The sequence below is a fragment of the Cervus elaphus genome, chromosome 22 (assembly GCF_910594005.1).
Source record: "Cervus elaphus chromosome 22, mCerEla1.1, whole genome shotgun sequence".
NCBI classification, from domain to species: domain Eukaryota; kingdom Metazoa; phylum Chordata; class Mammalia; order Artiodactyla; family Cervidae; genus Cervus; species Cervus elaphus.
The window spans coordinates 28,025,058-28,044,195 of NC_057836.1; the positions used below are offsets into that span (position 1 = coordinate 28,025,058).

Sequence of the window (19,138 nt, forward strand, 5' to 3'; positions counted from 1 at the left end):
TTTTTGTGATAGTACATGTACCCTTATGTTCTTATTATATTGCACAGATGAGATTTCTTGTGCTGTTTAATTATACAAGGTGCTCTCCTCTCCAATGGAGATGCCAAACGTGCCTTCTCAATTAACTCATGGATATGAGACAAGAGACTTGTGCTCTTTGTGTTGGACAGCAGAATGTGCACTCTGAAATGTAGGTCACTTGTGATATCAGGGAAAGTGTAGGCTGAAACATTCCCCACTTATTTGTGTTGCTAAGATCACCATCCACCATAACAGCAGTCTGGAGCTTTTAAAAATCTTTAAAACAATATATTTTAATGTGACGATGATACTTCCTGGGGACAGAAACATTTTTAATTCACGAAATTAGTAATAATAATTTCAGTAATAGAAATAAAATGTGCCTCACTACCGAGTCCCACATTTCAGTGCGATGTACAAACATGTGTTCATCTGGAGCCTTTCAAACTTGTATATGTCCTTTTGTAGGTATCTACTTACTGGCTTTATCAGTTGCTCAAGTAAATACTAGATGAACTATCCTATAAAAGGGCTTCCTCAGTAACTCAGATAGTAAAGAATCCACCTGCAATGCAGAAGACCCCAGCTCGATCCCTGGGTCAGGAAGATCCCCTGCAGAAGGGAATGGCTACCCACTGCAGTATTCTTGCCTAGAGAATTCCATGGACAGAGGAGCCTGGTGGGCTACAGTCCAAGGGGCTGCAAAGAGTCAGACACGACTGAATGACTAACACTTTCACACTTTCATCCTATAAGAGGAAGTTAAAAGTATGTCCACAGAGTATAGCAGACAAATTCTACCACCGTGAATCCTTGCTTGAGTTTCTCTGTCTTTCCAACCCACACTTCATATTCCCTGCCTCCATCATCAATACTGAAACACATAACTTTTCTGAAATTGCTGTGAAATATCGCTGGGAGTGGTAGAAAGCAGTGCTTCTCAGTGAGGTGCTATGTCATGCAGTAGTAGGGAGCAGATTCTAAAGGAGAGATTCAAAATTACCCTTTAAAGACTTGTCAGTACTTGATATGCATTAGCTTAATTAATTCTTACAAAAGTCTTTGAGGAAGTTACTGTTATTTTCTCTAATTTATGAATCAAGAACTAAGAAGTCTTTGTCATTATAATTTGTCCAGAGTCCTAGTCACTGGGTGGTGGTACCCTTGGGAGGGTGCCATGTAGGAATCTGGTAATTCTGTTTCTCTGTAATTCCAACACACTGTTTCCTCTTCAGCATTGGGAAAGTTGGCTGTTTCTTTAGTTAGTACCAGACGACATAGTTATCCTGCATTTATGGCCATTGTATATATTAAATTCATGTCCGTAAATGTGTTACAAGATGGTTGTATGGTAAGAGGCATTCAAACTCTAGGACCAAGCGTGACAGCAGCAGGGCCACTCTCTTGTCTATGGGCAATATGCTCTTTTATGAATGAAAACTCAGGCACAATTGCTCACCCTTTTTTTTCTTACATTAAAAAAAAAATCTAACAGGGTCATTAATCTAATAGAAATTAAGTGCTCAAGGGATATGACTCTAATTTTCCGAGCTCAGCAGAGACTGTTTTGTTGAACTTGGTATGGCCAAAGACCACTCAGAACCATTGGGATGAAGCCCAGTGGTACTATTAATATTTAGATTGAATAATTTACATCTGAGGATGTTGCTTCTGTGAATTATTATGTCCTCAAATAGATTATATGCTTGACACTTTAAAATCCAATGCCATTCATTTTTCAAATATGTACCTAATTGTTTAAGGAACAGCTCAATAAATGGAAGAATGCTCATTTTTAAGGAGACTGCACCACAGCCGTTTCAGGGTGCAGCCATTGCAGTTGGCATGCTTGGTCCTTGTCATTAATACTGTATTTCAGAATAGGGTGGTCTCCACCGCCAGGGCTACTGACCCTCAGCAGTTTTGCACTACAGGAAAGCCCCAGCACAACAGGGCAGATGTTCTTGGTTTCTGATGGGCCATCCACATGGCCCAGCAATCCTACCATGCTTATCCTTATAGGATAAACCTCCAGTCTCTCCAACCCACTGTTTACTACTCCTTATTTTACACAGACAGCCACACCTCCTACTTTATTGTGGGGAAAAAAAAAGAAAAAGGGAAACAGAACAGAACCTGCTTTTGTACTCAATACAAAACTCAGAAACTTATATCTGCATCACAATTTCTTTCTTGTTGTGATAATAGACAAATTTGTTTTTCCTTTTCAAAGCCAGTCCTTCCATCTGTGCTTTGGAGCCATCTCCTTCTCACCTTCTTACATACATTATACTGGACTTAATGCCTGATGATCTGAGATGGAGCTGATGTAATAGTAGAAATAAAGTGCACAACAAATGTGATGCACTTGAATCATCCCAAAACCATCTCCACCCCCATTCATGGAAAAATTGTCATCCATGAAACCGGTCCCTGGTACCAAAAAGGCTAGGGACTGCTGTGTTATACTACCAAGAATTCATACCTCCCTGCATTCCTTTCCTATCTGTCTCTTTATTTATTGGCCACACTGTGCAACTTACAGGATCTTAGTTCCCCAACCAGGAATTGAACCTGTGCCATCGCTTCCCTGGGGGCTCAGACAGTAAAGAATCCACCTGCAAAGCAGGACATGTGGGTTTGATCCCTGGGTCAGGAAGATCCCTTGAAGGAGGGCATGCCAACCCACTCCAGTATTCTGGCCTGGAGAATTCCATGGACAGAGGAGCCTGATGAGCTATAATCCATGGGGTCGCAAAAAATCAGACACGATTGAGGAATTAACACTTTGACACTTCAAGGCAGTGAAAAGACAAGGTCCTAACCTTTGGACCTCCACAGAATTCCCTCTCCCTTTTAAATAGTACTCTTAAATATGTTTATTTCTCCAAAGTTTGAATGACCTTGCCTCAAACCCCCCATTTCCATGCATTTTCCTCACCTTCACAAATTTCGTGAAAGAGGTATCGAAACTCCTGATCTACATTTCTTACCTCCGATTCCCCACTTCAACCTGGTTTTATTCTTCATTTCTTGATAAAATCAGTGACCTTCATTGTGCTAAACCCAACATTATTTGGGCTTCCCAGGTGGTGCTACTAGTTAAGAACCCTCCTGTCAATGCAGGAGACATATGAGACACAGGTTCCAACCCTGGGTTGGGAAGATCCCCTGGAGAAGGAAATGGCAACCCACTCCAGTATTCTTGCCTAGAGAATTCCATGGACAGAGAAGCCTGGTGGGCTACAGTCCATAGGCTCACAAAGAGTCAGACACAACTAAAGTGACTTAGCACGCACAACATTATTTATTCTTCATTTTACCTAATTTACCTGCAGATTTCAGCAGCGTTAACTATTCCATCTTCAGAATAGTGATGATCTTTGCTTCCCTTCTAGTTTTCTCCCCCAGGCAGTGTCCAATGCAGGGTGATTTCCTTTTCCCCAAGCCACTAGATGTCAGATTCCTGGAGATTTATCTTAGCCTTTTTCTTTCTCTTCTCACTGTTCTGTCTCCAGCACACTGCTATCAGCTACATCCAAGACCTCTATCAATATTTATATCCAGATGACTCATACAAAGTTTAACTGAACATTTTATTTTGAGATATTTGCAGATTCACATGTAGTTTTAAGACATAATGCAAAGAGATCCCATGTGCCCTTTACCAGTTTCCCTCACTTGTAGCATCTTATAAAATTACAGTACAATATCATGACCAGCTTCTTAATATTGATACCATCCAGATACAGAACAGCTTCATCACCCCCAGAGCCTCCATGTTGCCCCACTTCCCTCTCACCCCTTGTCTCTCTCCATCCTTAGCTCCTGGCAACTACTAATTTGTCCTCCACTTCGATAATTTTGTCATTTCAAGAGTATTATGTAAATGATGTCATACAATAATGTTACTTTGGGGACTGGCCTTTTTCACATAGCATAATTTACTGGAGAGTCATCCAAACTGTTGTGTGTATCAATACTTTGTTCCTTTTATTTATATTTTTTTATATTTTATATTTATTTATATTTTATTTATATTATTGACAAATAATATTCCATGGTGTAGATATACCATAGTTTGTTTAATTATTCACCCACTGAAGAACATTTGTGTTATTTCCAGTTTCTAGCTATTACAAGGAAAGCTGCTTGATACGTCCACATACAGGTTTCTATGTGACTATGTTTTCATTTCTCTGAGACAAAAGCCCAAAAGTATAATTGCTGGATTGTATGATAGTTCATGTTGTTGCTAACAAACTGCCAAGTGGTTTTCCAGAGAGGCTGTACTACTTGCATTTTCACCATCAATGTATGAGTTATCCATTTTCTCCACGTCCTTACCAGCATTTGGCATTGTCGTTAACTACATATTTTAGTCATTCTTATGGGCATGTCATTGTGGTTTTAATTTGCTTTTCCATGATAACTAATGGGGATTCTCAGGTGACTTAGTAAAGAATCCACCTGCCAATGCAGGAGACACGGGTTCAACCCCTGGGTCAGGAAGATCCCTGGAGGAGGGCATGGCAACCCACTCCAGTATTCTTGCCTGGAGAATCTCATGGACAAAGGAGCCTGGCGGGCTGTAGTCCATAGGGGTCACAAAGATTCGGACACTACTGAGCACACACATGCCTGAGTACCCCCCAACACACACGCACAATAACTAATGATGTCAACCATTCTTTATGTGCTTATTTATTGCATATCTTCTTCCATGAAACATTTCATGTCTTTTGCCCATTTTCTAATTATATCATTTGTTTTTTTACTGTTAAGGTTTAAGAGTTCTCTACATATTCTAGACACTGCTCCCCTGCTGGCTATGGGATTTGCAAATATTATCTCTCAGTGTATAACTTTTCTTTTCATCCTCTTAAAAACTTTTTGCATAGCCCCCAAATTTTCTTTTGTGTTCTCTTCCAAGAAATTTTGCTTTTACATTTTACATTTAAGTCTGTAACCCATTTAAATTAATTTTTATATTAGGTATGAGATTTAGATCAAAGTTTATATTTTTGCCTATGGATGTCTGATTGTTACAGTGTCATCTGGTCAAAACACTGAAACCTTTTCCCATTAAATTGGCTTTGCCCCTTTTTCAAAAATCAGTTGGGCGTATTTATTTGAGCTTGTTGTTCTTTAGTTACTCAGTTGTATCCAACTCTTTGTGATGCCATGGACTGCAGCATGCCAGGCTTCCCTGTCCTTCACTGTCTCTTAGAGTTTGCTCAAACTCATGTCCATCAAATCAGTGATGCCATTCAACCATCTCATCCTCTGTTGCCCTCTTCTCATCCTGCTCTCAGCCTTTCCCAGTATCAGGGTCTTTTCCAGTAAGTCAGCTCTTTGAGTCAGGTGGCCAAAGTATTGGAGCTTTAGCTTCAGCATCAGCCCTTCCAATGAATATTCAGGGTTGATTTCCTCTAGGATTGACTTCTTGATCTCCTTGCAGTCCAAGGGATTCTCAAAGGTCTTCTCAAGCACCACAATTCAAAAGCATCAACTCTTCAGTGCTCAGTCTTCTTTATGGTCCAACTCTAACATCTGTACATGACTACTGGAAAAACCATAGCTTTGGCTATACAAATGAGTATTTCTGCATTATTTATCCTTTTCCACTGATCTATGTATCTCTTCCTCCATCAATACCTAGCTCCTGACTCACCTGTCTCTGATACCCCCTGGAGAGGGGATTGAGGTGCCTCAATACAGCCTTGTGAGCATGGAAGCTTAAGCTCCCCACTATTCATCTATTCTAGTGTGGTAGGGGAGTATAGCCACAGTCTTTTCTGTGATATTTGGCTGGAGTACAGTGGTTATTGTTTAAACATTTTCTGTCTTGCCAAGCTACCTTTTCCTGGTCTTTTGGCTACAGAGAGCAGACCTTCTTTTGGTCATGTTTTTGCCTACATCCACTGGCGTTTCCATATTGCTGGCTTCTTGAGCTCTATGTCTGGAATGTGTGAGGCAGAAATAATGTTGTTCCTTGAGGTCTGAGGCCCCTATTAAGTCTCTCCTCTTCTCTACACCCTTTAAGAGTCTTCTTATGTTTGTTTTATATATAATTTCCAAGGGGGTTTGTGTACTTAGTGGGAGGAATAAGGAAAAATATTCCTATGTAGTCTTCCCAAAAGTCACAAAATTTTCCTTCCAGTTTGTATCCCTTCTTTGTGGTCCAGAAGTAAGTGTGGCAACACCTCATTATCCTCTGTTCTTGTAAGTCTCAAAGGTGACCTGCTCAAGGCTGAGCCCACTCGGAATGCTGCGCTGTCACCTTCCTGATACACAAGCCAAAAATGTGAAGTTCTGCTTAGTTCTTCTTTTCGCTTCCATTTTAACCATCATGAAGTCCTCTTGACTTTCTTCTTCAAAGTAGTTTTTAATTCTTTCCACTTCACTGTATCTAGGTATTTCCCTGGTGACTGAGATGGTAAAGAATCCACCCGCAATGCCAGAGACATGCGCTCAATCCCTGGGTCAGGAAGATCCCCTGGAGAAGGGAGTGGCAACCCACTCCAGTATTCTTGCCTGGAGAATTCCACGGGCAGAGGAGACTGCGGGCTACAGTCCATGGAGTCGCAAAGAACTGGACATGACTAAGCACGCGCGTGCACACACACACACACACACACACACACACACACACTTCTTTGTATCTGCATGCCACAATTCTAATCTAAACAACTCTCGCATCTAATCAAAATCTTCTGCAAACACCCCTTACCTGATCTGCCCACATACACCCTCCCTGTTTTACGTTCTTTTCCATATTACAGCTGGATAGAGCTTTTCAAAAACTATTGTTATTATTCAGTAAATTTTCATTGCTTTTAGGGTATTGGTTTTTAAAACCTTTAACTTCCACCTACCTATTAGCCTTCCAAATATCTATTATAGATGCCTATTAAATATTTGTTGATAAATACCTATAGTATGCTAACATTTTAGATGCATGCCTCTCTAGCTAGACTGAAGTCACCTAAGGAGCAGAGTGCAGGCATCTCAGTCGCTAAGTCGTGTCCGACTCTTTGAGACCCCATGAACTGTAGCCCACCAGGCTCCTTTGCCTATGGAATTCTCCAGGCAGGAATACTGGACCAGGTTGCTATTTCCTTCTCCAGAGGTTCTTCCCAACCCAGGGATCAAACTTGCGTCTCCTGCATTGACAGGTGGATTCTTTACCACTGATCCACCTGGGAGCCCGTGGGGCAGAGACATTTCCTAAATCTCTGTGTACCCTCAGTACAGTAAGAATCTATATATAGTTAATGATGATGACCTTGGTATTCTAGTGACCTGATACAGTACAGTTAAAAGGGAAGCTTATGCATAAGTAATAACAAAAAGCAAATTATTAATTGTCCTGCTGTTTCCCATACTAAGAGAATTTGTCTTGGTAATTAGTATTTATTTATAAGAGAAATATCCTTAAATTTCCCAAGTATATGTACATTTTTAAACTACTACTTGCTTCCTACCTATATTGAAAATTTATACAAAATACTCCCAGCATTTTTACAGGATAATAATTTCAGGGAAAGACTGATCATAAGTTAATAAAAAGATTAAATTTGACAACAAAATGACAGAATCATAATAACTTTGTTCACACGGTCTTTCCACATAAATGTTAAATCATCTAAGCTCTTCACTGTGTGAGCTTGTATTTATTTACTCTTGCATTCATTGTATACAGCAATGAATGCAACAAAATATTGTTTGAGATATTAAAAACTATAAAGGGAAAATAAAATACTTCATGTTCCCTTGAAAATCATACAATCATTGGGGGAAATTCATGAGATTACTAGAGACTATCAAAAAATAAAATATATTAGCTGTAGGACTAAGCAAAAGGATAAGGCAGAGCAAGGGAAAGGTTCCTTAGAGAAAACTTATTAAAAAAATTTTGATCCTGGTCTCTTAGTATAAGGATATTAAGACAGAAAGAGAAACATATCCAGAAATGGCAAACTATACAAGTAAAAGGTACAGAAGCACAAATAGTTAGGGCTTAGGCAGGTAATAGTAAAATCACTTATCTGGAAAAGAAAAAAAAAGGGATAGTCACAATAAGGAATTTCTGGTTTATTTATACAGCTATAAGTGAGAGATTTCCAACATATGATTCAGAATGCAGTACAGTATGGACTCTAAGAGATCAAATAGTTTCCAATCTTCCCTCTTGCCACAACCAACTTATATCTCAGACTTGTAAGTATTGCTTTAACTTCAGACACAGGCTCCAATACATTAATTCTGCAACCTGGGATTGTGGTCACATTTGAGTAGATTGATAAATCAATCCAGCTACAATACCTACAGCTTGTCAGGCTGGGATAGCTTTCTGTTTCATATGTGAGGCTTCCTTCTGTTTATAGAAAAATCTTAGTCAAATTCTACATTATTTTAAAAAATTGCTCAGAAGTGAGCCATACAAATCATATAGAAAAGATGCCACAATTTAGACTATCATAATATTTAAACATGGTTAAAACTAGGTTCAACAATATTATTTTTATTATGATTATTTATATTATGATTAGGTTCAACAATATTATTAAGTTTATATCAGTTCAGTTCAGTCACTCAGTTGTGTCCGGCTCTTTGTGACCCCATGGACTGCAGCATGCCAGGCTTCCCTGTCCATCACCAGTTCCCAGAGTGTACACAAACTCATGTCCATTGAGTTGGTGATGCCATCCAACCATAACATCCTCTATCGTCCCCTTCTCCTCCTGCCTTCAATCTTTTCCAGCATCAGGGTCTTCTCCAGTGAGTCGGTTCTTCACATCAGGTAGCCAAAGTATTGGAGTTTCAGCTTCAGCATCAGACCTTCCAAAGAACATTCAGGACTGATTTCCTTAAGGATGGACTGGTTGGATTCCCTTGCAGTCCAAGGGACTCTCAAGAGTCTTCTTCAAAACAGCAGTTCAAAAGCATTAATTCTTTGGCGCTCAGCTTTCTTTATAGTCCAACTCTCACATCGATACTTGACTACAGGAAAACCATAGCTTTCACTAGACAGACATTTGCTGGCAAAGTAATGTCTGTGCTTTTAAATATGCTGTCTAGGTTGGTCATAACTTTTCTCCCAAGGAGCAAGCATCTTTTAATTTCATGGCTGCAATCATCATCTGCAGTGAATTTGGAGCCTAAAAAGAAAAAGTCTGTCACTGTTTCCATTGTTTCCTTATCCATTTGCCATGAACTGAAGGGACCAAATGTCATGATGTTAGTTTTTTGCATGTTGAGTATTAAGCCAACTTTTTCACTCTCCTCTTTCACTTTCATCAAGAGGCTTTTTAGTTCCTCTTCACTTTCTGCCATAAGGGTGGTGTCATCTGCATATCTGAGGTTACTGATATTTCTCCTGGCAATCTTGATTCCAGCTTGTGCTCCATCCAGCCCAGCGTTTCTCAGGATGTACTCTGCATATAAGTTAAGTTAACAGGGTGACAGTATACAGCCTTGATGTACTCTTTTCCCGATTTGGAAACAGTCTGTTGTTCCATGTCCAGTTCTAACTGTTGCTTCTAGACTTGCATACAGATTTCTTAGGAGGCAGGTCAGGTGGTCTGGTATTCCCACTCCAAAAATTTTCCACAGTTTGTTGTGATCCACACAGTCAAAGGCTTTGGTATAGTCAATAAGACAAAAGTAGATGTTTTTCTGGAACTCTCTTGCTTTTTCGATGATTCAACAGATATTGGCAATTTGATCTCTGGTTCCTCTGCCTTTCCTAAAACCAGCTTGAACACCTGGAAGTCCACGGTTCACATACTATTGAAGACTGGCTTGGAGAATTTTGAGCATTACTTTACTAGCGTGTGAGATGAGTGCAATTGTGTGGTAATTTGAGCATTCTTTGGCATTTCCTTTCTTTGGGGTTGGAATGAAAACACCTTTTCTAGTCCTCTGGCCACTGCTGAGTTCTCCAAATTTGCTGACATATTGAGTGCAGCACTTTCACAGCATCATCTTTCAGGATTTGAAATAGCTCAAGTGGAATTCTATCACCTCCACCAGCTTTATTCATAGTGCTGCTTCCTAAGACCCACTTGACTTCACATTCCAGGATGTCTGGCTCTAGGTGAGTGATCACACCATCATGGTTATCTGGGTCTTGAAGATCTTTTTTGTACCGTTCTTCTGTGTATTCTTGCCACCTCTTCTTAATATCTTCTGCTTCTGTCAGGTTCATACCATTTCTGTCCTTTAGTGTGCCCATCTTTGCATGAAATGTTCCCTTGGTATCTCTAATTTTCTTGAAGAGATCTCTAGTCTTTCCCATTCTATTATTTTCCTCTATTTATTTGCATTGAATGCTGAGGAAGGCTTTCTTATCTCTCCTTGCTACTCTTTGGCACCCTGCATTCAAATAGGTATATCTTTCCTTTTCTCCTTTACCTTTCACATTTTTTCTTTTCTCAGCTATTTATAAGGCCTCCTAGGAAAACCATTTTGCCTTTTTGCATTTCTTTTTCTTGCGCATGGTCTTGATCACTGCCTCCTGTACAATGTCATGAACCTCCATCCATAGTTCTTCAGGCACTCTGTCTATCAGATCTAATCCCTTGAATCTGTTTGTCACTTCCACTGTATAATCATAAAGGATTTTATTTAGGTCATACCTGAATGGTCTAGTGGTTTTCCCTACTTTCTTCAATTTCAGTCTGAATTTGGCAATAAGGAGTTGATGATCTGAGCCACAGTCAGCTCCCGGTCTTGTTTTTGCTGACTGTATAGAGCTTCTCCATCTTTGGCTGCAAATAATATAATCAATCTGATTTCAGTATTGACCATCTGGTGATGTCCATATGTAGAGTCTTCTCTTGTGTTGTTGGAAGAGGGTGTTTGCTATGACCAGTGCGTTCTCTTGGCAAAACTCTATTACCCTTTGCCCTGCTTCATTCTGTACTCCAAGGCCAAATTTGCCTGTTACCCCAGGTGTTTCTTGACTTCCTACTTTTGCATTCCAATCCCCTATAATGAAAAGGACATCTTTTTTGGGTGTTAGTTCTAGAAGGTCTTGTAGGTCTTCATAGAACTGTTCAACTTCAGCTTCATCAGCGTTACTGGTCAGGGCACGGACTTGGATTACCGTGATATTGAATAGTTTGCCTTGGAAACAGATCATTCTGTCATTTTTGAGATTGCATCCAAGTGCTGCATTTTGGACTCTTTTGTTGACTATGATGGCTACTTCATTTCTTTTAAGGGATTCTTGCCCACAGTAGTAGATATAATGGTCATCTGAGTTAAATTCACCCATTCCAGTCCCTCTTAGTTCGCTGATTCCTAGAATATTGACATTCACTCTTGCCATCTCCTGTTTCACCACTTTCAATTTGCCTTGATTCATGGACCTAACATTCCAGGTTCCTATGCAATTTTGCTCTTTACAGCATCGGACGTTGCTTCTATCACCAGTCACATCCACAACTGGGTGTTGTTTTTGCTTTGGCTCCGTCCCTTCAGTCATTCTGGAGATACTTTCCACTGACCTTCAGTAGCATATTGGGCACCTACCTACTTGGGGAATTCATCTTTCAGTTCACTTTCAGTTCTCTCTTTTAGTTTATATATTTTCTCTAATTTGTATATTTTTTTTACATATTTGAAATAGATTATCACATGAACTTAAACATAACTAAAAATTTTTCCAAGAGAAATCAATTTGGTCAGACATATTTTTCCTTGTCAAAGAGAAAAGCATATCTATGACACTAAAAAAGAAAATTTCAGGAAGTTGTAAAGTTTGAGACCCTTTCAAAAGTTTTTCAAAAACTTCACTCAATATAGCAAATATACTATAGAGAATAAGAAAAAGAATTAGAAGACTTTTATATATAAAATTAAGCTTTTTTCCAATTATAGAAATCTAAGATATTGCTAAAACTCACTAAAATGTTACCTGTAGTGATGACCCCATGGTTGAATGATTTATAAAAAATGCTACCAAACACTTAAGGACATGCAGCCAAAGAGATCACATGGAGAAGCTGGAAGTAAACTAAACATTAAAGGATAGGTGGGATCTCACAGATGGAATTTTTGAAGAGAAAGAGAGATTTAGCTATGACTAGGTTCAGCTCCAAGAATAATTTTATTAGTTTGGAGACTAAGAACAGTATTTAAAATTATTGAGTGTTTACTATATGCCAGGCTATATTTTAAGTACTTTTACTCATTTAATCCTCTCAACTATCCAAGGAGTCAAGTGCTCTTATTCCCATTTTACAGAGGAAGAGATTGAGACACTCAGAGGCCAAGTGACTTGTTCAGGGTACTAGTAAGTGGTTGAATATGACTGGAAGCCTAGCTGGCAAGGCTACGGTCTGTGCCTTCTGCATGAACCTCTTATAGCAGTTCACAAATGTATAGCTCTGTCTGTGTCGGGCCTTTGTGTATATGTTCTTAGTCCTCACAGCAATTCTAAGAGCTAGGTATTGTTGTTGTTCAGTCATCAAGTCATGTCCAAATTTTCATGACCCCATACTAACAGTGTCTGGTCATATTTCCTCCTTTCTGACCAATATTTTTATTACACTTAGTATAAAATGAAACATAGCTACCTCTTTTTCCCTTACTAAGCATATCACAATGAATTGGTAACATCTGTTTCTTTCACAGATTACCTTCTGAAAGAATTTGTCATGCATATCTTAGCTTTTTTTTTCCTTAACTATAGTTGACTTACAATATCATCATTCATTTCAGCTATAGAACAATAGATTCAATATTTTTGTGCATTACAAAATGATCAACACAGTAAGTCCAGTTACCATCTGTGTCCATACAAAGTTATTACAGTATTATTGACTATATTCCCTATGCTGTACATTACATCCCTATGACTTATTTATTTTATAACAAGAAGTTTCTAACTCTTAGTCTCCTCCACCTATTTCACTAATTCCTCCATCTCCCTCCCCTCTGGCAACCCCAGTTTGTTCTCTGATTCTATGAGTCTGTTTATGTTTTGTTGTGTTAGTTTTTTAGAATCTACATGTCAATGAAATCATATAGTATCTGTCTTTCTCTGACTCATTTCATTTAGGATGATGCCTTCTAGATCCATCCATGTTGTTTAAAATGGCAAGATTTCATTCTTCTTTATGGCTGAATAACATTTCTTTATATATATATATATATCATAAAAATATATATATATACATATATATGTGTGTGTGTGTGTGTATATATATATATGTCACATCTTCTTTATCTATTTGTATATTGATGGACACTTAGGTTGCTTCCATATCTTGGCTGTTGTAAATAATGCTCCTCAATTTGCTGAAAGTGAAAGAAAGTGTTAGTCACTCAGTCTTCCCAAAGACTGTAGCCCTCCAGGCTCCTCTGTCCATGGAATTTTCCAGGCAAGAATACTGGAGTGGGTTGCCATTCCCTTCTCTAGGGTATCTTCCTGATCCAGAGATTGAACCTGAGTCTGTCTCATTGCAGGCAGATTCTTTACCATCTGAGCATCAGGGAAGATCATTAAAAAAAAAGAAAAAGTACCATGAGGTTAAAAACACGATCTGTTCTATCATTTCATACTTTAGCAATAAATATATTTTCTATAAAATCACATTCCCTATATTAACTTTAGTGGATAATAGTCACATCAAAAATAACTTGAAATTACTATTTGAGACAGTATAGGTCAACTTTGTAAAATAACTTGCCCTTCCTTCTCTGTTACAGCTCAGTCACATTATTCAAAGCCTATAATTAGCAAGTTTCTCTAACCATCCTACAATGAAGGAGGTTCATCCATTAGAGTGGAGAGAAAAATAACAAAAAATTTCAAATGGAAATAAGTTGTTGTAACTGCCTAATTTGACTCTTCCAACCATTTCTCTTCCTGTTTATGGTTGTTCTTGCTTTTCTTTTTCTTTTTCCTTTTTTTTTTTTTTTTTTGCCTATAGGGACCGAGCCCCTTTTATTTTTACTTCAGAGATGGAGTACTTTATTACAGAGGGTGGGAAAAACCCACAGCATTTCCAAGATTTTGTGGAGCTTTGCTGTCGAGCTTATAATATTGTCAGAAGACACAGTCGGCTGCTCTTGAACCTGCTAGAAATGGTAAGTCCCTTGGGGAATTAATAGAAATAATAAGCTTCACTTTTTTCTCTCTTTCAGTCGTCTATCTTTGCTAATGGTTTGGAGTTCCCCAAAGAGCTATTCAAAATGGAATGGAATGAACAAACTAAAAGTACCATTGTACAGCTTACCAATACATTTCTTAATAATTCATAACATTAGTTCACAGTCATTGTCTCAAACCTTTCTCTTCACAATAATACTGATATATTCAGGGGTTATCTCAGTATATTTTGATTAAAGATCAAGGACAGTAATTTAGAATATTATATCAGTTGCATAGTACTTTAGGATTTTTTCAAAAGTATTTTAAAAATATTATCTCATTTTCACATTATGGCAACACAGTGATGTAGAACAAGCAATGATTTTTCCTGGTTTCCCTCCCAGTCCCTTTGATCACTTGCTTATTTTCCAGATGAAGAAACTGAGAGTCAAAAATGTAAGATGACTTGCTAGCAACTCAACTCTAGAATAGCACATTTGAGTCTATGCATCATAGTCCTGGGTGTTCTCTGTTGACCAACAGAGGAATTTTTAATGTTTCATTCCACTGTCCAGTGGACCAACCAAATGTCAGGATGAGAGGAGAGGGAATCTGATAGAAATATCTCCTGGAAAGGAAATGTGGTGATTCCTATGGGCACATGCATACACACTAATAACTGCAGCAAATTGTAGGAGATCTGTACATCTTTTGTAAATGAGCATGGTGTTGGAATCAGTACAATCATCAAAAATAACTGGTTTAGGGTGAGCTGTATGGAGAGAGTAACATGGAAACTTACATTACCATGTGTAAAATAGATAGCCAACAGGAATTTGCTATATGTCTCAGGAAACTCAAACAGGGATCTGTATCAACCTAGAAGAGTGGGATGGGGAGAGAGATGGGAGAAAGTTTCAGAAGGGAGGGGATATATGTATACCTGTGACTGATTCATGTTGAGGTTTGGCAGAAAGCAACAAAATTTTGTAAAGCAATTATCTTTCAATTCAGTTCAGTTCAGTTCAGTCACTCAGTCGTGTCTGACTCTGCAACTCCACGGACTACAGCACACCAGGCTTCCCTATCCATCACCAACTCCCAGAGCTCACTCAAACTCATGTCCATTGAGTTGGCAATGCCATCCAACCATCTCATCCTCTGTCATCCCCTTCTTCTCCCGCCTTCAATTTTTCCCAGCATCAGGGTCTTTCCTAATGAATTGGCTCTTTGCATCAGGTGGCCAAAATATTGGAGCTTCAGCTTCAGCATCAGTTGTTCCAATGTATATTCAGGACTGATTTCCTTTAGAATTAACTGGTTGGATCCCCTTGCAGTTCAGGGGACTCTCAAGGGTCTTCTCCAACACCACAGTTCAAAAGCATCAGTTCTTCGGTGCTCAGCTTTCTTTATAGTCCAACTCTCATATCCATATATGACTACTGGAAAAACCATAGCTTTGACTAGATGGACCTTTGTTGGCAAAACAATGTCTCTGTTTTTTAATAAGCTGCCAAGGTTGGCCATATTTTTTCTTCCAAGGAGCAAGCGTCTTTTAATTTCATGGCTGCAGTCACCATCTGCAGTGACTTTGGAGCCCCCCCAAAAAAAGTCTCTTACTGTTTCCATTGTTTCCCCATCCTTCAATTAAAAATAAATAAATTTAAAAAAAACTGGTTTAGAACCATCAGATGACAGTTCTATTAGATGTTGTTAAGGGTAAGTTTGAATTCCCGGGTTTGAATTCTAAGTTGGCCTCTTACTGGCTATATTCCTCAGCATGTGTTACTCACTCCAGTTGGACTCTTGTTTCCTCATCTATTAAATAAAGGTAGTAGCATCTACCTTGTAGGACTGATAAATAAATGACCTAATGCTGAATACTTTCCATGAGCATTTATGCTAAGTGCCTTATGTGTACTAATTGATATACATTTTGTAATAGCCCTATTAGATAATTAATATAAACAGCACAGTACCTGTCCTATGGTAGGATCCAGTTATTACACTAGATCCTTGTTAACCTATTAGAGCATTGTCCATACAGTATCCCCTAATCACTTGGTTATTTAAATTTAATTACCATGGAATAAAATTTAAAATTCAGCTCCTTAGTCTCACTAACCACATTTCACTTGAAATTTCACATTTCACTCACCAGCCACATCTAGCTAGTGGCACCATATTGGGCAGCACAAATATAAAACATTTCCATCATAGCAGAAAAGTTCTATTGCATAGTATTAAATAAATGTTGACCTTCTTGCACTGAAGATTGGCTTTTGATTCTTGTTTCACTTTTCAAACAACATATGGACCTTACTTCTTTTCTCTCTGTCTTGAAAATACGGATTTCTAAATATTCTATAAACATGTAGTCCTTCATATAGAAAGACACTTTGGTTACTTCACATGTAAACGATATATACAGTTCTGTCCATCTCCAGAGTCAAACTGACTTTCCAGTAATAGCCAGTAATTCATACTGGTAGAATTTTATTCTATCTCCCAATTCTATTAGGCCATATTACAATCATGAGATGGTTTATAGTTCATTGTATTCAAGCCACAGGTAAAACTCTACAAGGACTGAGTCTATGACCTTGACTCCATTTCACAGTAAATATCCAGATGATATCAACGTTTACACTCTAATGGGGTCTAACTCATGAATCCATAAACTTTTGAGTACTTGCTATATGCCAGAAACTGTGGCGAATACATTAACATATGAGATCTTGTCAGTCTTAAAATTTTCAATTTAATAAGGAGGACAAAATTCATGTACACAATCAAATTAGGTACCCAGCGATTCTAAATGTCTAAAATGCTATAAGTAACTGCCTACTAAGACTGAGTACCATATTCTAACAACTGCTTCCACCAGTCACAGACATTTCAAAAATAAACCCAAAGCAGAAAAGGACAGATATCATTTTATACTGTTTCTCAGATGACAGTAAAATTATGCTGAATGACAAGCATGTTAAAATAATGTGAAAGAACAGCTTTTGAAGAAAAAAAATTCTAAAAGGTATTGGTGGACTTTTTTCTTTTGTTTAATAAACATTTCCACTTACCTAAAAAGAAAACTTTTAGCATGTGAGTCATAGTATATTAAATGGTCATTAAAGAGTAATACAATGTTATTTCATCGAAAGAAGTAGATATGTGATATTTTATTCAAGTAGTCAAATAATTTTTCATAAAATAACATTAAAATCAGACATTGAAGGATTCTGGTAAGTAGTATTTGCAAAAAAAATCCCTGTTTTAATTATTCAAGTGTGACTTTCAGGCTAAGGAAGAAAAGTTGGCAGTGAATGATACTAATTCAAATTAATTTTATAATCTTAGATTTAGACTTTTACAGAAATTGAAACAGAGATCAGATGCAATGTGGGCCAATTAGTGTGTGCATGTGTCCTCAGTCATGTTTGACTCTGCGGCCCCATGGATCGTAGCCCTGGTGCCAGGCTCCTGTGTTCATGGAATTTGACAGGGATGAATACTGGAGTGGGTTTCCATTTCCTGCTCCAGGGGATCTTCCTGACCCAGGTATCGAACCCACGTCTCCTGCATTGGCAGGCTGATTCTTTACCACTGAGCCCCACCTGGGAAATGGACCAATTAGACAAACGAAGGTGGTTGTTATTTAGTCACTAAGTCATCTCTGGCTCTTTTGTGACCCCACACACATGTATAAAACAACAATGTTATATCTCTGTTTCTGATTACTTACCTCTTGATTCCCTGCTCTTCACATTTCTTTCTTATGGGGTTCTGTAGATAAACAAAGCATCAGTAAAGGTTTCAAGACCATGTCTTCTCTGGTAGAGCTTCTTATAAAATAAAGACCAAATTTAAATGTACAGAAGATTGTTTTACGGCATTTAGCTACTTATTCTATCACTCAACAAGTATTTGATGAAGATTGGCTGCATCTATGTCACTGTGCTAGGCCCTGGATATATATCTGTAAAGGGATGAACAGAATTTCTGTCCCCATGGAGTTTATAGTCTATTGGAAAAAGAAGTATCCATTGTCAGAAGAACTGCAGTACCAGTGCCAAGCTCGGGTTTTTTGTTTGTTGTTTAATTGTAGTGTAGTTGATTAACAATGTTGTATTAATTTCTTCTGTACAGCAAAGTTAATCAGCTATCTATAGACATATATACACTCTGCTGACATTTTTAGGGGGCGTCCCTGGTGGCTCAAATGGTAAAGAATGTTCCTGCAATGTGTGTGACTGGAGTTCGATCCCTGGGTCGTGAAGATCCCTGGAGAAGGGAGTGGAACTCACTCCAGTATTCTTGCCTGGAGAATCTCATGGAAAGAGGAACCTAGTGAGCTGCAGTCCATGGGGTCGCGACTAACACTGACTTTTCACTCTTTTTTGGGTTTCCTTCCCATCTAGGTCACCACAGACTATTGAGTAGAGTTCCCTTTGCTACACAGTACATTCTTATTAGTTACCTATTTTATATATAGTAGTATGTATATCAGCGAAGGCAATGGCAACCCACTCCAGTACTCTTGCCTGGAAAGTCCCATGAATGGAGGAGCCTGGTAGGCTGCAGTCCATGAGGTCACAGAGAGTCGGACATGACTGACTTCACTTTCACTTTTCACTTTCATGCATTGGAGAAGGAAATGGCAACCCACTCCAGTGTTCTTACTTGGAGAATCCCAGCGATGGCAGAGTTTGGTGAACTGCCGTCTATGGGGTCCCACAGAGTTGGACAGGACTGAAGCGATTTAGCAGCAGCAGTAGCAGTATGTATATATCAATCCCATTCTCTTTACCCCAAGCTATTTTTCTTTTCCATTCCAATTCTGGCCTACACATGGACTCCTTTTGGATTATTTTCTACCTCTGTGTGTAATCTATATTTCCCTCAACTCTCCCTCAAATGACTTCTTCTGTGTTAACTTGCTCAAAAAGAACTTAATCTACTGTGCCATAACCTAGTTACGACTTGAGAAGTACTTGACATGGGTCCTAAATT

At 38.5% G+C, this 19,138-nt stretch overlaps 1 protein-coding gene across 1 annotated transcript in view; it reads left to right on the top strand.

Annotated features, from left to right (window-relative positions):
- The window catches only part of PIK3C2G (phosphatidylinositol-4-phosphate 3-kinase catalytic subunit type 2 gamma), a 410,949-nt gene that overhangs the window by 284,383 nt on the left and 107,428 nt on the right, over positions 1-19,138 (top strand). Inside the window, exon 25 of the mRNA XM_043882432.1 lies at positions 13,968-14,124. Within this exon, the coding sequence (XP_043738367.1) occupies positions 13,968-14,124 (157 nt within the window). The remainder of the gene's footprint in view (positions 1-13,967; positions 14,125-19,138) is intronic.